At 39.8% G+C, this 22,474-nt stretch overlaps 1 protein-coding gene across 1 annotated transcript in view; it reads right to left on the bottom strand.

Annotated features, from left to right (window-relative positions):
* Nucleotides 1–22,474, bottom strand: part of alg5 (ALG5 dolichyl-phosphate beta-glucosyltransferase) — a 36,278-nt gene that overhangs the window by 10,945 nt on the left and 2,859 nt on the right. The window contains exons 2-8 of the mRNA XM_072577198.1: nucleotides 21,388–21,562; nucleotides 20,437–20,483; nucleotides 16,138–16,206; nucleotides 13,899–13,991; nucleotides 11,739–11,852; nucleotides 11,143–11,202; nucleotides 10,246–10,397 (exon numbers count right to left, since the gene is read on the bottom strand). Of these exons, the coding sequence (XP_072433299.1) occupies nucleotides 10,246–10,397; nucleotides 11,143–11,202; nucleotides 11,739–11,852; nucleotides 13,899–13,991; nucleotides 16,138–16,206; nucleotides 20,437–20,483; nucleotides 21,388–21,562 (710 nt within the window). The remainder of the gene's footprint in view (nucleotides 1–10,245; nucleotides 10,398–11,142; nucleotides 11,203–11,738; nucleotides 11,853–13,898; nucleotides 13,992–16,137; nucleotides 16,207–20,436; nucleotides 20,484–21,387; nucleotides 21,563–22,474) is intronic.

Raw genomic sequence — 22,474 nt, 5'->3', positions numbered from 1 at the left:
AGTGCATTTTAACAGATGGTACATACTATTGCTGCTCAGCATTAGTGGAAGAACCAGTGAGTGTTTGTGGATGTGGTACCAAGTAAGTGGGTTGCTTTGTCCTGGAGGGTGCTAAGTTTCTTTATTATTGTTGAGCAGTATTTGTCCAGCCAAGTGGCAGGATCAGTCTTGATCATCCCTCAATGACTTTGAGAAGCTGATGCAGAACCACTAGGAGAAAGTGAAGACTGCAGATGCTGGAGATCAGAGCCGAAAAATATGTTGCTGGAAAAGCGCAGCAGGTCAGGCAGCATCCAAGAAGCAGGAGAATCGACGTTTCGGGCATAAGCCCTTCTTCAGGAATGAGGAAAGTGTGCCAAGCAGGTTAAGATAAAAGGTAGGAGGAGGGACTTGGGGGAGGGGCGTTGGGAATGTGATAGGTGGAAGGAGGTTAAGGTGAGGGTGATAGGCTGGAGAGGGGGTGGGGCGGAGATTAGATTAGATTACTTACAGTGTGGAAACAGGCCCTTCGGCCCAACAAGTCCACACCACCCCGCCGAAGCGCAACCCACCCATACCCCTACCCCTACATCTACCCCTTACCTAACGCTTCGGGCAATTTAGCATGGCCAATTCACCTGACCTGCATATCGTTGGACTGTGGGAGGAAACCTGAGCACCCGGAGGAAACCCACGCAGACACGGGGAGAATGTGCAAACTCCACACAGTCAGTCGCCTGAGGCAGGAATTGAACCCAGGTCTCTGGCGCTGTGAGGCAGCAGTGCAACCACTGTGCCACCGTGCCGGGAAGAAGATTGCAGGTCAAAAAGGCAGTGCTGAGTCCGAGGGTTGGGACTGAGATATGGTGGGGGGAGGGGGGGGAAAATGAGGAAGCTGGAGAAATCTGCATTCATCCCTTGTGGTTGGAGGTTCCTAGGCGGAAGATGAGGTGCTCTTCCTCCAGGCGTCGTGTTGCCATGGTCTGGCGATGGAGGAGTCCAAGGACCTGCATGTCCTTGGCAGAGTGGGAGGGGGAGTTGAAGTGTTCAGCCATGGGGCGGTTGGGTTGGTTGGTGCGGTGTCCCAGAGGTGTTCTCTGAAACGTCCCACAAGTATGCAGCTTGTCTCCCCAATGTAAAGGGGGCCACATCGGGTGCAGCGGATGCAGGAAATGATGTGTGTGGAGGTGCAGGGGAATTTGTGACGGATATGGAAGGATCCCTTGGGGCCTTGGAGGGAAGTAAGGGGGGAGGTGTAGGCGCAAGTTTTGCATTTCTTGCGGTTGCAGAGGAAGGTGCCGGGAGTAGAGGTTGGGTTAGTGGGGGGTGTGGACTTGACGAGGGAGTCACGGAGGGGGTGGTCTTTCCGGAACGCTGATAGGGGAGGGGAGGGAAATATATCCCTGGTGGTGGGGTCCGTTTGGAGGTGGCAGAAATGACAAATGATGATCCGATGTATCTGGAGGTTGGTGGGGTGGTAGGGGAGGACCAGTGGGGTTCTGTCCTGGTGGTGATTGGAGGGGTGGGGTTCAAGGGCAGAGGAGCGGGAAGTGGAGGAGATGTGGTGGAGAGCATCGTCAACCACGTCTAAGGGGAAATTGCGGTCTTTGAAGAAGGAGGCCATCTGGGTTGTTCGGTATTGGAATTGGTCCTTCTGGGAGCCGATGCGGCGGAGACTAAGTAATTGGGAATATGGGATGGCATTTTTACAGGGGGCAGGGTGGGAGGAGGTGTAATCTAGGTAGCTGTGGGAGTCTGTCGGTTTATAATAAATGGCCGTGTTGAGTCGGTCACCCGAGATAGAAATGGAGAGGTCTAGGAACAGGAGGGAGGAGTCTGAGACGGTCCAGGTAAATTTGAGGTCGGGGTGGAAAGTGTTAGTAAAGTGGATGAACTGTTCAACCTCCTCGTGGGAGCACGAGGTAGCGCCGATACAGTCATCGATGTAGTGGAGGAAAAGGTGGGGGGTGGTGCCAGTGTAGCTGCGGAAGATGGACTGTTCCACATATCCGACGACGAGGCAGGCAGAGCTGGGGCCCATACGGGCGCCCATGGCTACTCCTTTGGTTTGGAGGAAGTGGGAGGATTGGAAAGAGAAGTTGTTCAGAGTGAGGACCAGTTCAGTCAGTCGAAGGTGGGTGTCAGTGGAAGGGTACTGGTTGGGTTGGCGGGAAAGGAAGAAGCGGAGGGCTTTGAGGCCTTTGTGATTGGAGATGGAGGTGTATAGGGACTAGATGTCCATGGTGAAGATAAGGGGTTGGGGGCAGGGAAGCGAAAATCATGGAGGAGGTGGAGGGCGTGGGTGGTGTCCCGAACATAGGTGGGGAGTTCTTGGACTAAGGGGGACAGGACCGTGTCGAGGTATGCAAAGAGGAGTTCAGTGGGGCAGGAGCAGGCTGAGACAATGGGTCGGCCGGGGCAGTCAGGTTTGTGGACTTTGGGCAGGAGGTAGAAAAGGGCGGCGCGGGGTTGTGGGACTATGAGGTTGGAGGTGGTGGATGGGAGATCTCCTGAAGTGATGAGGTTCTGGATGGTCTGGGAGATGACGGTTTGGTGGTGGGAGGTGGGGTCATGGTCAAGGGGGCAGTAGGAGGAGGTGTCCGCGAGCTGGCGTTTAGCCTCAGCAATGTAAAGATCAGTGTGCCAAACTACCACCGCGCCTCCCTTGTCTGCCGGTTCGATAGAGGGGTTGGGGTTGGAGTGAAGGGAGTGGAGGGCTGCACATTGCGAGGGTGAGAGGTTGGAGTGGGTTAAGAGGGGTGGACGGGTTGAGGCGGTTAATGTTGCGGCAGCAGTTGGCTATGAGGAGATCGAGGGCAGGTAAGAGGCCAGTACGGGGTGTCCAGGTGGATGGGGTGTGTTGGAGGCGGGAGAAGGAGTCGTCAGAGGGTGGGCGAGAATCCTGGTTGAAGAAGACAGGCCACCTACTTGCGGAACGTTTCAGAGAACACCTCTGGGAGACCCGCACCAACCAACCCAACCGCCCCATGACTGAATAGTTTAACTCCCCCTCCCAATCCGCCAAGGACATGCAGGTCCTTGGCCCCCTCCATCGCCAGACCATGGCAACACGATGCCTGGAGGAAGAGCGCCTCATCTTCCGCCTAGGAACCTCCAACCACGTGGGATGAATGCAGATTTCTCCAGCTTCCTCATTTCCCTCCCCCCACCTTATCTCAGTCCCAACCCTCTGACTCAGCACTGCCTTCTTGACCTGCAATCTTCTTCCCGACCTCTTCGCCCCCACCCCCTCTCCGGCCTATCACCCTCACCTTAACCTCCTCCCATCTATCGCATTCCCAACGCCCCTCCCCCAAGTCCCTCCTCCCTACCTTTTATCTTAACCTGCTTGGCACACTTTCCTCATTCCTAAAGAAGGGCTTATGCCCGAAACGTCGATTCTCCTGCTCCTTGGATGCTGCCTGACCTGCTGCACTTTTCCAGTAACACATTTTTCAGCTCTGATGCAGAACCACTGCCTTGAATAGAACCATGTGATTTCCTAGGCCATTTTGAAGGATACTTAAGAGTCAATATTGTGTTGTGGGTTGTAGAGTTATAGAGCTAGACAAGGGTTGTAGAGCTAGACAAGGGCAGCAGACTTCCCTCCCTAAAAAGCACTTAGTATGGCAATCTGATACTTTCATCGAAATAACTACTAATACTAACTTGATTTTTGTTTTATTCCTTATTTTTGTTTTAGTTCCTTGTGGTGAATTTAGGTAGCCCAGTTGCTGTGGTGGAATTTGAAGTCATGTCATCAGATCATTAGTCCAGCAACACAGGTCTACTGTACCAACACATAATATCATCGTTAAACTGACACCAGTTCATCACAGATAAATCATATCGAAGCAAGAGTGCTAAATTGTGAAAAGGGTTTGGTTTTATGTGCTTCTCAAGTAGCTAGCACAGATACCACTATAACCTACAAAATCATCTTCAAGACAAGGGAAACTTTGCATCGCTTACCTTTGTTGTAGTCACACTCAGCAATGCTATACATTAAAACCTACACTGCCAAAATGCAACTATACCTCAGCTTCTTGGTAGCAAGGCTTTAGAATATAATTTCAAGAAACACTATGATAATATATCATGGACAGAATTATCTAAGAGTATAAGGCGATTGTCAATTTGGAAACGCTGCGAGATAAAATATACAAAATTTCCACTGTATATCCTATATAAATCTTTGTATTCAATGCGGATACGTCAAAGTAATAATTTACTGAACTGGTGTTTTGGTCCATTTCAAAAATATTGGACTTAAAATAATGACAAAAGAGTTCCCAGTTTCCTTTCTTTCCCTGCCCATTACAGTAAACTCTTAAGAGAATGAACTTGTTTTTATCTTCTTTCCTTTCATTCTTTGAACATAGCTGGCAGCAAGGTTTGTTTTTATGATTCATACACTACAGTATGGCCTTTTTGCCCATGGAGTCTGCACCGACTCTAGATCTACACTGCTCCCACTTTCCAGGATTTGGTCCATAGCCTGAATGCTTCAAACACATATCCATCTATCCTTTCAAGGTTGTGAGGTGCCTTAGCTCAACTGCCTTTCTAGGCAGTGCATTCTGGATTCCCAACATCCTCTGGGTGAAAACATTTTCCTCAATTTGCTTAGTCTTTTGCTTTGCACCTGAAAACATGCCCATTTGTTACTGACTCTTCAACTAAAGGGAACAGCTGCTTTTATCTAAGCTGTCCTTGCCCATCACCATCTTATACACCTCAACCAGAAACCCCCACCCCAGTCTTCTCCACTCTGAAGAAAACAACCTTAGCTTATTGACCCTCTATTCATACCTATACTGTTCCAACCCAGGAATCAATTGCTCTGCACTCCCTCCAGTGCAGTCACACCCTTCCTTTTATGCAGTGACCAGAACTGCACATAATACTCCAAGTGTGGCCTAACCAAACCTAACCTCCCTGCTCTTATAATCTATGCCACAACTGATAAAATCAGGTGTCCCTTCTTAACTACCCTATTAACTCTTATTACTGCCTTGAGGGATGTGGACAAGTATGCAATACTCCAGATTTGGTCTCACCATAGGCCTGTATACATACAGTAAGAAAACACTACTTCTAAACTTAAAGTATTTTGCAATGAAGGCCAACTTACCATTGGTCCTGCTAAATGCTTACCGGACCTGCCTGTCTATTTCATTGATGGCTGCACATGGACATCCAGAACCCTTTATAAATCCACTTTGTCCAATATATCACCATTTAAATACTGAATGACTTCACTTCTAGTAATGTTGTACTGCATCTGTCATGATTCAACTTGTTTAAATCCCCTTGAAGGCTCCTTACCTCCTCACAACTTTCAATCCCACCCAGTTCAATGTCATCAGCAAAGTTGGAAATGTTAGATTTGGCTCTCTTAAATAGCTCATTAGTAGTGATATAATGTTAGAAAATGACCCATTTATTCCCATTCCGTTTCCTGTGTCAACTAATTCTCAACCCATGCTGATGCATTACTCCCTATCCATGTGTTTTAACTTTGTTCAATAATTTCTAATGAGGGATCTTATCAGACGTCTTCAGAAAAGCCAAATACACCAAACCCACTAGTTTTCACCAACCTATTCTTCTAATTACATTCTCAAAACTCCCGTAGATTTGGTAAGCACTTGTCTCTCGTAATCAAATGCTAGCATTATTCAAACCCTTGAAGGCTTCCCAAATGTTGCTCAGAGGATATTTTAAGAGTCAAACACATTGCCATGGGTCTGCAGTTGCATGTGGATCAGAGCAGATAGGATAGCAGATCTCCTTCCCTCCAAGACTAGATGTTTCTCCCCCCAACTGATGATGGTTGTCACGGCTATCAACATTGAGACCAGTTGTTTTCATAACTGAATCTAAACTCCTCTATTGCCATGGCAGAATTTGAATTCGGGAACCCCCGAAGCTTTAGCCTAGACCACTGTATTTCTCAGACATGATACTACCACTATGCCATGATCTCTCAATGCTTCTCATTTGCTTACAAGTATCATTTCTTGTATTAGAACTATGTCTCACCTCTAGCTAAGCTACAATACAGTTACAACCATAGAATCTATCCATTAATGTGGAAAATTGCCCAGGTATGTTTCATATACAAAAAGCAGGACAAATTCAACCCAGCCAGTTACCACCCAGTCTACTCTTAATTGTCAGTAAAGTGATGGATGATGTCATCAATAATGCTTTCAAGCAGCACCTGCTTAGCAATAACCTGCTCACTGACACATGGCTTGGATTCTGTTATGGCCATTCAGCTCTTGACCTTCATACAGCCTTGGTTCAAACATGGACAAAAGAGCTGAATTCCAGAGGTCAGGTGATTAGGACTGCCCTTGACATCAAGCTTGCATTTGACTGAGTGTGGCATCAGGAACACTAGTAAAATGTAAGTCAGTAGGAATCAGGGGAAAAACTCTGCTGGCTGGTGTCCTATCTGGCACAAAAGCAGCTCATAAGATATAGGAGCAGAATTAGGCCATTTGACTCATCGACTCTGCTCTGCCATTCGATCATGGCTGGTATGCTCCTCACCTTCATTTTCTGCCTTCTTTCCATACCCCTTCAACCCATTACCAATTAAAAACCTGTCGAATTCATCCTTAAATTTATTCACTGTCCCAGCATCCACTGCACTTTGGGGTGCCAAATTCCACAGATTCATAATCCTCAGAGAAGTAGTTGCTCCTCAACTCTGTTTTCAATTTACAATCCCTTCTCCTAAGACTATGACCTCTTGTCCTCAAATTGCCCACAAGAGGACGCATCTGCACATCTATTTTATCCACATCTTTTATCATCTTGAATACCTCAAGTTGATCTCTCCTCATTCTTCTAAAAGAATGGTCATGGTTGTTGGATGTCAGTCATCTCAGCTCCAGGTCAGCATGGCAGGAGACCATCAGGGTAGTGTCCTAAGCCCAACCATCTTTAGCTACTTCATCAATTATATTCACAAGGTCAGAAGTGAGGATCTTCACAAACGATTGCACTATGTTCAGTATCATTTGCAACTCCTCAGATGCTGAAGCAGTTCATATTCAAAATGAAATAAGATCTCGACAATATCCAGGCTTGGGCTGAAAAGTAGCAAATAATATTAGCCACATAAATATTAGACAATAACCACTGCCAGTAAGAGACAGCCTAACCATCATTTCTGGATGCTGAATTCCCTATTGTCAACATCGTGGAGGTTATCATTGACCAGAAACTGAACTGGACTTCACATATAAACACAGTGGCTACAAGAGCAGGTGAACTGCTTGAATTTCTGCAGTGAGTAACTCCCTGCCTGAATCACCAACCGACCACAATCCACAAGGCATGAGTCAGGATTGTGATGGAATACTCCCCACTCGTACAACCATCATATCCCTCTGCCACCAAGCTCTGTACCACCTATAAGATGCACTGCAGAAATTCAGCAAATCTTAGACTGCAGCTTCCCATTACTAGTTCCATTAAGGAGGACAAAGGAAGCAGATACATAGGAACACAATTTGGAAATATATTACCATTGGTGTTGTTGGGTTGAAATTCCAGAATTTCTTTCTTAACAGCATTATGGGTATACCTACAACACATTGACTGCAACAATTCAAGGAGGCTGTTCACCACCATCAGTGTGTCATCTGAGGATGAAGAAGAAGGGCTCCTGCCCAAAACATCAATTTTCCTGCTCCTTGGATGCTGCATGACCTGCTCTGCTTTTCCAGCACTACACAGTCTTGACTCTGATCTCCTGCATCTGTAGTCCTCACTTTCTCCATCACCATCACTGACCCAGCCAGCAATGCCCACCACCAACAAGTAAATTTTTAAAATTCTAATAGCTAATTGCATTTCAAGATATTGAGATTGCTGCAATATTCTGGTGATTTGAGACTCTAAATTCACTAATATTGAAGAACTAGAACAGAAAATGGAAATATTTACTCATCATTCCCTCACTAGCTTTTTTTTTATTATTTGCCATGACAGCGAAATGGATAAAGTGTGGATGATTTTTCTCCCTCTTTAGTCCAAGGGAACAGAAGCTAATATTTTTAAAAGCACCAGAAGACGACAATGAAAACTGTATAATTAAAACAACAGAATGAAAAGGACAACATAGTGTTTGCCAAATGCAGCAGGCAGGTTCTATTAATTGCATTCAGAGTGTTATTCATGAGTTAATCTCACTACTATAATGAAATATCTTTCCTTTCTGCTTCCTCAATGTCTGATATCTTAAACATCATGTATCTATTGTGAATGCACTATACAATACTGGCAGTCTCACCATGATATCTAAATTTTGCTCACTAAGTCCTAATTTTAGTGACTTTTTCATTCTGAATACTCTGGGTACGCCCCCAATGAATCTGGATTTGCAGTAAACTTGTATACCGCTAGACAGGTTATATTTATCATTTGGTGTGGATTGTTAAGCGTGCATCTTTAGTACAGTTTAAGATGACAATGGAATGCATATCATATACTTCTTCTATATGATATTATGACATTTATACGGCTGCCATACACACTGGAAAGGTTAGACAAATGAATACCAACTCATCTATCACCAGCACAGCTAACTGCTCTCAAATATCAGTTCATCTGCTTTGGTGGACAAACAATTGATCCTGTTTATAAAATAAATGCACAGAATTTATCACACTTGAGAAAGTTTAGTTTCTTGCCAATTTACTGCATTTCCTGCATTAATGAAAATGCTTGAATCAGATAACACAATATCAAATTCTTGATAGAAATTTCTAACAGGGTTCCACAATAATTTAATACATTATTGCAAAATGCTTATCTTTGAAGTGTGCACTTTCAAAATTATCTCCCTCCAGTGCCAACCATATAAAAGCAAAGCTCATAAACCATTGCTATAACCTTTTTCATTTATCTGTAAAGTACACAAAAAGTACTGTATTGTCAAAATTAAACAATAACAATACTCAATACTGAAGGATTCAGGAAGAGAAAAAGATTCATTGAAGATAATCAATTTCACAGAATTACTTTCTTTTCAATCACTTTCCCCCACCATGCACCCTGTGACTATACAACAGTAGTGCCAAAAAAGGGATAAGCCAACTGTAACAGCATGCTGGGAAAAAAAAAGTGTACCAAAAATCCAGTCAGAAACTGAGAGTGTGATCAGCACAGACATCAATATAACAAATCACTTCATTTCAAATATTGAATTGATAGAATTTTTCCAATAATGTGAATTACTTGAATACAACTCAAACAGGAGATTTATGAAGATAGTCAAGACAAAAAAGACAATTGCTGAGCTCACCTACGATATTGTTTGGTAACAGAGTTGCCTAAGGGATTAATTGTCACTTCAGATGTCCACTATTCTCAAGAATGAAAGGTCATTGAAACCTGTATTCTCGAGGCAGCGTGGAGACTTTTGACACCACACTAAGAAAGACGAGGATGCTAAAACCATTCTAGTTAAAAACGATAGAGAAGGTCGAATACTGCCCAGTCCAAGTATCAAATAAAGCTTTTTAGCACAACTATAATAGCCTAATATGCAACTTGCTGGATATTGCCAACAAATTAGAAGCTTCAACATGTCAGCAGTGGAATCTATTCCAAAAGATTTACAGACTTGAAGGTAGATCCATTTCACTTTAAATTGACCAACCAGAAAATACCTATTAAGAAGCACTGATATTAGAATTATGATATTCCTATTCTAGACTTAAATGATCTATTTAATAATCTTTTTCTCCCTTCAAGCAATGGAGATTTAAAATCAGATTTTTGCTGCTTTCCTGTTGCCTTGATAAGAAGCCCTTTAATTAAACTATTTGAGGGCACCTTTAATGCAGATATTTTCCATTTTGTAGAATTTAGTTGGAAGCAATTAGATATCAAGGTTATTAGCAATTTTATTCAGTTAAATTCGTGAAGTGTTGTGAAAGGTGCCAAAAAAATTTCAAAAAAATAAATGTAGTTAAAAAAAAACTAAGCTGTGTTTGAGAGCATGCCAGCAATAATCAAATCACATCATATTCTGCACTTTATTTTTCTAAATAGTTGACTGATTAAAGTCATTCTTTTGCAATGTACAATTATCTAGCAATAAGGGGAAAGTGGAATAAAATATTGTGATGCCAATTTGATCCATCTCCTCATTCAAATTACTTAATCTCAACATGCAAAACGTAATAGTATTTTTCAATCTTAGTACAATTCACCATTTTATAAAGACACAAAAAAACATACCAGCGATCTACGTGCAATGTTGAGAATGTCCTTTGAGCTGCTTCTCGAGTCAAAAGCTTAAAGCCACACTGTGTATCCTTTATTCCTCTTACACACAGAAACCACACCAAAAAATGGAAACCATACATGAGTAGAGTTCGAAAATAGGAACGCTAGAACAGAAAAATTATGTTTACAATTGTTAGGTCTGAACATTTGTCAAAGTTTAATATTTCTAACAAAATTTACAAGCTAAATTGCCAGAAGCTCTCCTAGCCAATGGACGTGGAAAACTCCCAACCATCAATCCAAATGCACATTGATTCACACTCAGATCCTGGGTTTGAGTGTCATCTACATAAAAAGGGGAATTGAACCTACATCATTTACAAACTCCCTGGTCAACCATCCTGTAGAAAATATGTCAAAGTGACTCTTTTCTCCCAATGTTTAACCATTAAAGAACCTGTTTCTAAATCTCAATTAATCAGTCACTAAGTTGACACCCATATTGGCACATTACCGATGGCTGGCAAGACTGCCTTGACGATTAAGCTCTTTAGATGGTACCAAGATAGAAAAGATGTCCATCCCACTTCAACTTTATATCATCTACCAATAATTGAAAGGTTTGAAACAAGCAAAGTAAAAGCTTTTTCAAAAGTTTGTTTTACATAATTTCAACTGAAATTCACACATAATTAAAATTAAGCAACTTTGATTTGAAGGAATAAATCATATAACAGTCAAAGGTTTTTAAATGTAAAATGCGGCTTTGTTATAGTTTATATTCTAAAAAATGAACTCTACTATACAAGTGAAATTCTGGAACTCAAATTTATTCTTGAAATTCACTCATGACAACTGTCATAATCATTTGCCATGAGCATAAGACCACAATTTTTCAGCTACACTTACTTTGGCTATTGCTTCCTTTTCCAAATGAGCCCTAGACCCACACGAGATAGCCATGTTATCCTAAAGAGAGATCAAAGTAAATTTAATTAGCTGGTTTCACAGAGCAGGATTTAAGTTGCTGAATTCAAGCCATATTAGTGTCACAAGTAGCTTCAGAATAAACATTCATGAATTTCCCTGCAATCATGCAGCAGATTAAATTATCTAAAATAGATGAAGTAGCAGATGTATTAAATAATTTGCAGGAATCAATTATGGCGGTCACAATTCACAAAGTTAAATGGCTGCGTAACAGTTTTAGAACATTTTTCTTGGAATGCTATCATGAGTGCATAAAAAGTATAGAGTTCAGAATTTTGGACAACGGGCATTAAGGGAGGTTTGGAAGACAATGAGTGCGATGCCAGTAATTACAGTTCAGATGCCACTCAAAACACAATCACTTGGGATTATAATGACATTTAAATGCACACTTGCATGGAAAATGTAAATAATGTTTCTAAAATTTGGCTTTTCAATTACTATAATATAGTTTGCTACAAGTAACATTTTCTATTTACATAGGTCAAACTTTATGCCTTTGTCACAATACTCACAGGCCATGGCTGGAGATCTTTCAAACCAGCTTCTACTTTTTCAATATCAGCAAACTTCGTAGCTCCATCAGCATCAGCCATTAAGATGTATTTCCCTCGGCATTTCAACACACCCTGAACAGAATTAAACTGTACTGTGATTTCTGTTATATTACTACATGAAATGAAGCAATAAAATTATAAACTCCAGAATGTCATAGAGAACCTTTTGTGGTGGGGTCATCCTTTGATTAGTCTGTAAATTGCATGCAATCATGGTGTGTTATAACATTTTGTAATTACAATACAAAAACATGCGAAAAACTTGTTTTTTTTTAAAAAACATATTCATAAAAAAACAAACTGGACATAGCTTCACTATAACATAGGATTTTTTTTCATGAATTACATTGTATACTAACATGAAAAAGAATAGGGATATGAATAAGAAGAGGGAAATTGTTAGCACTGCTGCCTCAGTGCCAGAGACCTGGGTTCAATTCCTGCCTCAGGCGACTCTGTGTGGAGTTTGCACATTCTCCCCGTGTCTGCGTGGGTTTCCTCTGGGTGCTCCGGTTTCCTCCCACAGTCCAAAGATGTGCAGGGTAGGTGAATTGGCTATGCTAAATTGCCCATAGTGTTAGGCAAAGGGGTAAATGTAGGAGAATGGGTCTGGGTGGACTTGTTGGGCCGAAGGGCCTGTTTCCATACTGTAAGTAATCTAATCTAATCTAATCTACTTGATTTCAATTTCAGATTTCAAAACTCTGGCAGCTAGGTGTGAATGTTGCAACATGCTGGTACATTATACACAGCAAATCTTCTGCAAAAGTTTGAAATTAATAAGATGATTCACACTCCCTTAAATATAGAAGATTAGGGGGCATCTAACTGAAGTAAATTATGATTAAAGATTTTGAGAGGATAAATAGAAAGAAACAATTCTGTCTGGTTGGCAAGTCCAGAAAAAGAACCCATAGCCTTAAAATTAAAGCCATAGTATCTCACAGGTCAAGCTTTAAGAGGTGTACTTTGTCCTGGTTTTGTTTTTATGAAGAAAGGTTGAGACAGAGGTGCTGAGTAGTCTGCTCCAAAGCCAATGAAAAGTTAACAGCTTCAGAGAGTTGTTTTTTTTTAAAGTGGGAACAATAAAAGCAGCCTGAATCGATGGGGTCAAGTTCCCACAGAACCAGGTTTTATTTTAGATTTAGACTTCAGTTGTAGTTGCTGGGGTCTTGAAGCAGGATGTGGAAGCTCTTATTCCTCTCTCTGTCACAGCTAGAAGCTGGGGGTTCTCTTCCAGCTACTAGAATTGTACGTTAGAATCTATTTTACTGAATTTGCTTTTGCCAAGAGTGCGATTTTGGAATGTTACTACATTGGAACAGTTAATTAGTTAAAATATCTGCTATTTTAAGTATTTCAATAGTTACAGTAAAGCTTTTTAAAATTTTTCTCTGTATTTTAACTGTAGTATAAAAATAAAGTTATATGTCGCTTAACAGCAAGTAGTTAGGCCAATCAAATTGCATCTGGAATATAATGCCTAAGACTTACCTTTAAAAATGAAAAAGTTAGAGTCTAGGCTATCATCTTAATATATTTTGAGGGGGTTCGGTCTGGTCTGTAACAGGCCATTGGGACATCATTCAGGAAGCATACAAAGAGTAATAGAAATTTAAAAATCTCTCTCCCTAAAAGCAGTTTCTACTAGATGTCAACTGAATAGTACAAATATGGATTGATAATATCTTTACCTGTCAAAAATTTAAGGGATTTGGAATCAAGGTGGGTAAATGGAGTTAAAGTACAGAGCAGCTATAATCCAACTGAATTTTGGATCAGAGTAAAGAAACTAAATGCCTTCCTTTAGTTTTATGCTTCTATCTAAGTTATCAAAACAAAATTAGAAAACTGAAGTTAGCTGTATAGAGACAGATTCCATCTTGAGGTTTTACACTATTCACTGTATTAAACATATACAACTAGAATTATTAACTGTAATGTACAATTAGAAATCATGCAGGAGTCTCAGAAGTATACCTTTGCACTACTTCGAAGTTGAGCTGTGAGTGATCTCTAGTTTCCTGGCTAGTATTTAAATATCAAATCAAGTTTTCTTTCTATTTAAATTTTGGTCATCAAAAGGTCTGGTTAAACAAATTTTGGCCCAAAACTTACCATTTTAACAGCTCCACCTTTCCCACGATTTTTGACAAATGTTAATACGCGGACTTTATCAGATCCATATGCCTTGGAATAATTCAGCGCAACCTAAATAAATAGATTTGGGCATTGTATGTTAGAAAAAATTATTATAAAATTCAGCTTCCCTGCAAAAAGAAACAATTTGAGAATTCAGCCACCTGGCGAAACTTTCACATCAACTTCAATAAAATCCTTCATTGCAAGAGATTTAGACTTGTCCATAGAAACCAAAGTCACCATGATGTACAACAATTCTTAATTTCACAATAAATAGAACTTGATTGACAAACAATTTAAATTTAATGCAGCCCGAAGCAATGTAAATTCATTGTTAATGATTTTACTTAAAGGACAAGTTATATAGTCTCTCCAATAATTGTTATTTATTTCACACAGCTGCTATGTTAGAGCTTGGGTTCTAATTATTAATGTTTCATGTCTCATTTTTACTTATTAAACTCTAAAGTAAAAGAGTATTACGTATTAAAGATTGGCTTGCTTTCAACTCAGATTATGCACTGAAATAGTCAGCAAATTTTTCTCAATAGTCAATCACACATTATTCTCTCTTTCAAAAAGGGAACTGCCTATTTTCTAAACATAAAAAGAACCCGAGTCTACCATTCAGTCTGTTGAGCCTGCTCCACCAAAGTTGAGGTTAAGACAACTGTAACTGCAATTCCACATGCTTATCCATCCCTAATTTTCAAGATCTTACTTCTCAAGAATAAATCTAACTGTGCTATAAAAATATATTCAAACACTTACTTTTACCACCTTTTTAGGAAGTTCCAAAGATTAATATCCTCCAAAAAAAAACATTCATCCATCTGTTTTAAGTGGGTAAGTCCTAAACCTTCAACAGTAACACCCAATTCTAGATTGTCCCTTAAAAGGAAATAACCTCTTCATATCTACCCTGTCAAGACTTTCTTACAACCTTATATGTTTCAATCAAGTCACCTCTTACACTTCTAACCCCCAGTAGAATACAAGCATAGTCTGAATAACCTTTCCTCATTAGATGACCCACTCATTACAGGTTTTAGTTTGGTAAACTTTCTTTGGATTGCTTCCGATGCAAAATATAAAAGAAGTTGACAGAGTTGTGAAACGTTTCTTTAAAAACATACTTTGGCTTTGACAGAAATTAATAAAATGGGACATGCCCTCACGATGTTTTTGTGACATAAGGTTTTAAGTCCATTTCTAATTTTGTTTCCCCCTCACTTGGTACTTGCTTAAAAGCTGTTCATCTTCAGATTGATCACCTGAAATCAAAGCTGGAAAAGTTTACTCTGCTTCCCCTCTCCATAGATACTCCCCACCTTGTTGTGCACTTTTGGCATTCTCCTTTTATTTTAGTTTAAGTACAAATTGGTTTAGGGTAATTTAAGGCATTGACAGGCTGTGACACAGTGGTATTGTCCTTATCTCTGGGCCAGAAAGTCCAGGGTTAAGTTCCACTTGTCCTGGAGATAAGTTTTTACATGTTCAAATTGGCTGCCTAAAAGATTTATTTCAATTTAGGATTGCCAATCGGTGCTTCTGCAAATCCCCATATACCAATTTTCCTCCGAACTATGGATCACCATCTTTCTTAATTCCTTCAGTTATTTATTCCATCAAAATATCTAAAATACAAATGGCCATTTAATTGCAAATTAACAATGAACAAATGAAACAACCCATATTGGCACCGCAGTCACTATAGGCAGTTTCAGCATTAAAACGTAATACATTCATATTATTTTCAAATTATAAATGTTTTTAATTTCAGTGAATTCCAACTTTTGGCCGATCTTCAGCATAAATGCACTTTTGCCGTACGAGAAGTTCAGAACACAACCTACGTAAAAAATCTGTTATGAGCTAAACATCAAATCGAGAAGGGGTCATCTAACTACTTTTTAAAAAAGCCAAATATTATTGTGGGTGAAATTAATAGGAAGAATCATTTTATACAAGGTTCCTTTCTGGCAATGATTTATAAAAGAGCATCTGCAGGAAGATATGAACTTACAACACAAATAATCCAAAGCCAGAAACAGAATAGGTCATTTTTAAAGTACTTTCACAGGCCTGCAAACATTTATTTAAAAAATAAACAGACAGTACAAAAATACCATTACACATTTAGCATAAATCTTAAGTACATTACAGCAGAAATTGTTGGAAGGACTTCTGTGGATTTGCTTTTGGTATTTCTTACCTTTGTTGTTTCATCTCTACTGCCATCATCTACAACAATCACTTCATAGGAAAATAAGGAGTCTTTCCTCTATAAAGAAAGTTTTAAAGTATCTCTTAATATCCTGAATATTGCAAAATAGCATACAATCTGGTATATTTGCATCATATAAAAAGGAATTGGAGGTGTATTTAAAAACTAAAGTACATGATTTAATCCTTAAATGCCTTACTTGTGTGTTAGTCACCTGGTTCAGGTATAATGTATAATAAATGCTGAAAGAAGCCAAAGCAGAAATAGCATGAGCATTGGTCAAAATCTTTGAGCTCATTGGATACAAAAAGCATCTTGATGGGTGCTAAATTTATATTACAATTTGAAAAAGGAGAAAGCATGAAATTAGAAAATTATTGGTGAACAAGCCAAACATTGGTGTGATAAGTTATTAGAAAGCAATCTGGGACAAAATATGTTTTCATTTGGAAAGACATGGATCAGTATGAGCACAGATTTATAAAAGGAAAACCATGTCTGATTGAATTATTTGAAAGAGTACCATTTTACTGATCAAGGTAGTAGAGTAACTTTTTTGTATGTGTTCATGGATGTTAGCTTCAATGGGAAGGCCAACATTTATTCCTCATCATGAACTCAATGCTGGAGAAAATGGTGGTGGACCACCTTCATGCACCATTGTGATTAGCGTTTCTTCTTAGCTGTGTGGTCATGCAGCTGCTGGGATGTTCCATGCACATGTGTGCTGAAGAGTGGTTATGTCGCATGGACCTCCAGGGTTCGTGCAGCAGCAAAAAGACTTACAGGAAACATTAACTGTGGTGTATGTATACACACACACACACACACATACTCCTGTTAGATTAGATTCCTATAGTGTGGAAACAGGCCCTTCAGCCCAACCAGTCCATATCGACACTCCAAAGAGTAACCCACCCAGACCCATTTCCCTCTGAAAAATGCACCTAACACTATGGGCAATTTAGCATGGCCAATTCACCTGACCTGCACATCTTTGGACTGCAGGCAGAAACCCACACTAACTCCACACAGACAGTCGCCCGAGGCTGGAATTGAACCTGGGACCCTGGTGCTGTGAGGCAGCAGTGCTAACGCTGAGCCACCATGGCAGTGCTAGGATTTCGATCCAACAATAATTACAGGTTTCAAGTCATGTTGATGTGCATCTTGGAAGGGAACTTGGTGGTACACTGAATCTCCTTCTTTTGTTTTCTTAAGTGTACAGATAATGAGTTTTGAAGGTGTTTAAGAGTTTTGGCAATTTCCCACAGATTATCTTGCTTATGGTACATACTGTTGCCATTATGCACTGGTGATAAGGAGAATGAATGTTTTAAGTGATGGATGTGATGCAATTCAAGCACACTCATCTAAACAAGTCTTCCATCACATTCCTGACAAGGGTTTTGTGGACTCAGCAGAATTCCCAGCTTCTGACCTGCCCTCTTAGATACAGTAAGATTCTTGAACTCAGGAAATGAACTTACAGTTAGGCGCCACAATCCTCTATATTTATACAACTAATTTAGTTAAGTTTCTAATTAATTGATAGCAACTCCAAGGATGTCGATGGTGAGGATTTAGAAGTTGTAATGTTATCTATTGTCAAAGGAAAATGGTTAGATTCTAGCTTGATGGAGACAATCATTCCATGGCACTTGGGTGGCATGAATTTTACTTGTCATTCGTCAGAGATGGTTTAAGAAGGGATGTACTATCTCTGGTGAAATTGGATTTAGAATATTATGAGCAGTTTTGGCCATGTATCTAAGGAAGAATAGTTTGTGTGGGGTGGGGGTGGTGGTCTTTATTTGCAAGAATGAATGATCCCGAGGAGGGGTATGTCAGCATTTACAGGGAATTCTGGCGGGGGGAGTGAAGAGAATGGAGGGTAGTTGTTGGGAGGGGACTTAGCACTTTTCCCTCACTATTTCCTATGACATGTTGAAGTTGCTCAATGCAGTTTAGAAGGATGAGGTAGGAGGTGGGGTCAGGGGGGGGTTGAATCTCATTGAAAATTACAGAATACTAAGAGGCATGGATACAGAGGACATGAAGAAAATGTTTCCAATAACAGGAGAGACTAGGACCTGAAGACACAGCATCAGAATGAGGGGAAGACCTCTAGAACAGAGACAAGGAGGAACTTCTTCAGACAGAGTGATGAATCCATGGAATTCATTGCCACAGAGGGCTGTGAAAGCCAAGCCATTAAGTGCATTTAAGACAGAGATGGCTATGTTCTTGATTAATAAGGCAATCAAAGATTATAGGGAGAAGGCAGGAGAACAGGATTGAGAAATATATCAGCTATATTTGAATGGCAGATAGTCCGAACGGCCTGCTTCTGCTCCTATGTTTTATGGTCTTTGCACTTCGACGCAAAGTGAATTTAGTCAGACGTCTAGTTCCTTACAGTAGCCATACGAACTCACAACCTTTCACCAAGTCCTCGATCAACCTAACTGATTACAAGTTTAAAATAGCTGTCAACAGACTTTTTTCTAATTGGTGTTGGAAGCCTTTAAGGTGGTGGTTTACTGAGTGACAGCAAAACATTCACTGGAAAGAACCACCATAAAAAGGTAAATGCAATACAAAGAAATTAAGATTCTGGAAATTTTAAACAAAAACAGAAATTGCTGGAGAAACTCAGCAGGTCTGGGAGCATCTGTGGAGGGAAAGCAGAATTAATGTTTCAGGCCCAGTGACTTTTCTTCAGAACTGATGGACAGTAGGAAAATGTGGTACGCAGAGTGGGGGTGGGGGGGGGGGCGGGGGGGCATGAGTGTACATAATAGGTGAAGGTAGAACCCAGAGGGAGAGAAAGACAGTTCATGCAGACAAAAGGGATGGATAATGGTAGAAAAAGGAGAAAAGAAAGCTAATAATAGAATCATTAGTAAGTGAAAACTGGTTGACTGCACTGAAAACAGCCCATGAGATGACAGGGCCTGTGATGTAGGGATAGGTAAAGGAATGGAGGGTGGTGTTTAGGCCCTAAGCGGAAAATGAAATACTGTTATTCCAGCTTGCATTCAGCCTCGCCAGAGCAGGCCTGGGACAGAAATGTTGCCCAGTAAATCCAGTGGTGCGCTGAAGTGCCAGGCAATTGGAAGTTTGGGGTCATTTGTGGACAGAACATAGATGTCCTACAAAGCAGTTGCCCCATCTGCATTTCATCTCCCTAAAATGTAAAGGGAATTGCACCATGAGCAGCAAATACAGTAGACTAGATTGAGTGAAGTGCAGGTAAATCTCTGTTTTGTCTGAGACGTGGCTAGAGCCTTGCATTGAGAGGAGACAGGAAGTAACTGGCAGGTGCTACACCTTTCACAATTGCATGGGAAGGTGTTGGGAGTGAAGGGCCAGGTTGTCCCAGAGAGAATGGTCCCTGCAGAATGCAGACAAGGGAGGGGAGGGGCTTGCCCAGGCAGACCCATTGTTTCTGCCCCAAGGTACCCATCTCTTACTACCTTGGTTCTTTTTTTTTCATAGCTCCCTGTGTGCTGTACATTTTTGGAGTCTCTCTCTCTCTGTGTTTAAACAATAGTCTGCTTTTTGATTTTTCCTGCCAAAGTGCATGACCTCATTCCTTTCTACACTGAAGTCCATCTACCATGTTTTTGCCCATTCACAACCTATTTATATCCCCTTACAGATTCCTTCATCACCACATCCTTCCATCTATTTTTGTTTCAGCAGCACTCTGTATCCTCCTCCAAGTCATTGGTACAGACACTAAATAGCTGAGACACCAGGACCGATCCTTGTGGCACTCTATTAGTCGTGCCTTTCCAATCTGAAAAGATCCTTTAATCTGGACGGTCTTCTGTGTTAGCCAATCCTGAATCCATGATAATACATTACCCTCAATACAAGAAATCCTATCTTATAAAGAGTGATGTTTTATTATTAAGCTAATTTTTTTAAATTTACTGCAACATTTACTAGGCTATGTCCATAAAAATAACTTGCAAATGTGTTCTTCCAAAGGACAATGTAAAACATTCATAAAGTGATGCAAACCTTTTTTGTGGTCAAAACAGGGATTTGAAGATAAAAGTTTCAAAACTTTCTAGAGCAAAGCACAATTTCCTGCAAAGAATTCTCATCAAGTTATTGTTTAAAAATGATATATTTTCCCAAAATAAATAGTAACATTTAACATATTCTGCTATTCTAAAGAGAAAACAAAACTAAGAAAGATAATGCACTTTCATGTTGTACTATAATTCAAATTCACAAATAACAGTTGGTCTGAAAGAATAACATTATCAGTACCTGTCTTTGTTCCAAATATTCTAAAGCCTCATCCATCATCAGAGGTACTGTAATTGGGTAAAGCAAAAATGAGAACATGGCAACATTTACACGGTGACCACTGTTTACATGATATCGATATACAAAAGATAGTGGAATATGACACTTTAACTTAAATTACATGGCAACCAAATACGAGCATCTTTCCAATGGAAAGTATCAATGTAGTTTCCCAGTAAATTCAAATATTGTGATAGTACAAAATAAAATAAAATATTTTGGGGGACAGAAGGGAGGAAGAAAAGTGCTGGAAATCATTATCTGTTTAAGCAGCACATGACCAGTTGAATGGCATCAAGTAGTATGGTTCTAGAAGATATAAAATAGAGACCAAACTATGAGGAGGAAAGCACTTGGGGAAAAAAAAAGCTTGAACTGAGATGTGTTTCTGAGTCAAAGGATATCCTGACACCATTGGCTCAAATATGGCAATTTAAAAGATTGAAACTAAAGTACATCTGGTCAAATTGGGGTCTACATTCCAGGAATGAACCTAAAACAAACAAAACCAAGCAAATCACTTGGCAATAAAGACAGAACAAGGAATTTTAGTTGTTTTGATGAATACTTGGCTCGACACTATTAAGACCAGTGTTTAGTTCTGGAGCACGCATTAAAATATTTTAAATTTTATTTAGCAGAGTTTTTTTTTGCAGAAAAGTACAAAGAACAACATTTCTTAACTTTCAAATGTCAGTCGAGACTTTGTGCTCAAGTCTCTGGAATGAATCTTGAATCTACAATTTTCAACACAAAAGACAAGAATGCTTTCCGCTGATATAGCTGACATCAAATTATTTCTATCTTCAGGAAAATATAAACTTGTAGAAGTCAGAAGCTTATATCTTCTGAAAATTGGAGTGAAAGCCCAGTTAAACTCAACATAACTGTGGTCTTGTCAAGAAAACTTACACCTTTCTTCTTCATTATAAGATGGAACAATGACAGACAGTTCTTTTGTGGGATGATCGTGAATACTTGGGAATAACTCCTTCCTGCCAGAATTTGGACTTAAAAAGAATTTTTCTGTCTCTCCAAGACTGACGTTTGGCATTTTAATAGCAGTCACGTGTGCGGTGAACAACAGCTGCAAAAAGACAAGAATACCAAGTATAAAATATACAATGTGACATTACAGATATGGAGGATCTTCAAGTTCAGATAAACAGTTTGTTAGACATTTTTTCATTATATTTTTTCAGTCCTGCAGGATGGTTTCATATTTACAAGAATCAGATCAATCCTGAGATTGATTTCATTTCGGACCAAGTAAAAGGGATGCTAACAATAACAAAGTCAACAATAGGGACTTGCAATACTTTCTGAGCCTTGAGATTTTATTTTCTCATCAAAAGGTCAGAACAATTGATCCTTTTAACATCAGGGATATTTGAAGAGAAATCAGTGTATATTTTGAATATCACCAAATCTCAAAAAGAAATGAAAAAAGCTATCAAGGCACATTTGAACAAAATACTGACAATCATTTACAGATTCCACTCAAGAGAAGCTCCAAATTAATATTTTCACGATAATAAAATACTGCCAGGCATTTTTAGCATTAAAATATTATAGTACTTTAGATTGATTGTGTACCAAAAATATTGACTTTTAGATGAGATTCAAAGAGTGTCTTCTCACTATTACATCACAAAGCATAAATGTTGAGCCATGAAAAGATGTGACAGTTGATAAATTTTGCAATATGTGTTAACTGGTATATTGTGATAATTGAATGAAGTGCACCCATTTTGTTCTGAACACAGCTGTGATCAGCAACATCGCTTTTCAATGGATATCAACATTGGTATAATACATGCACACTGATTGATCTTCTATTTTGTAAGGGTAGTTTGAAAAAAAATTGGGAAGAGTTAGACTAACAATTCACCAATGAAAATCCAGGAATTTTATGGCAGAAATTGGTAAACGAAAAGCTTTTTCATTTAAAAAAAAGTGATTATCTATACATAGCCTTTCATAACTTCAGGATGTTCCA

Source organism: Chiloscyllium punctatum, chromosome 9, assembly GCF_047496795.1.
Source record: "Chiloscyllium punctatum isolate Juve2018m chromosome 9, sChiPun1.3, whole genome shotgun sequence".
Taxonomy (NCBI): domain Eukaryota; kingdom Metazoa; phylum Chordata; class Chondrichthyes; order Orectolobiformes; family Hemiscylliidae; genus Chiloscyllium; species Chiloscyllium punctatum.
The sequence above is the reverse complement of the archived record's forward strand: the minus strand, read 5'-3'. Positions and strand labels throughout refer to the sequence as shown.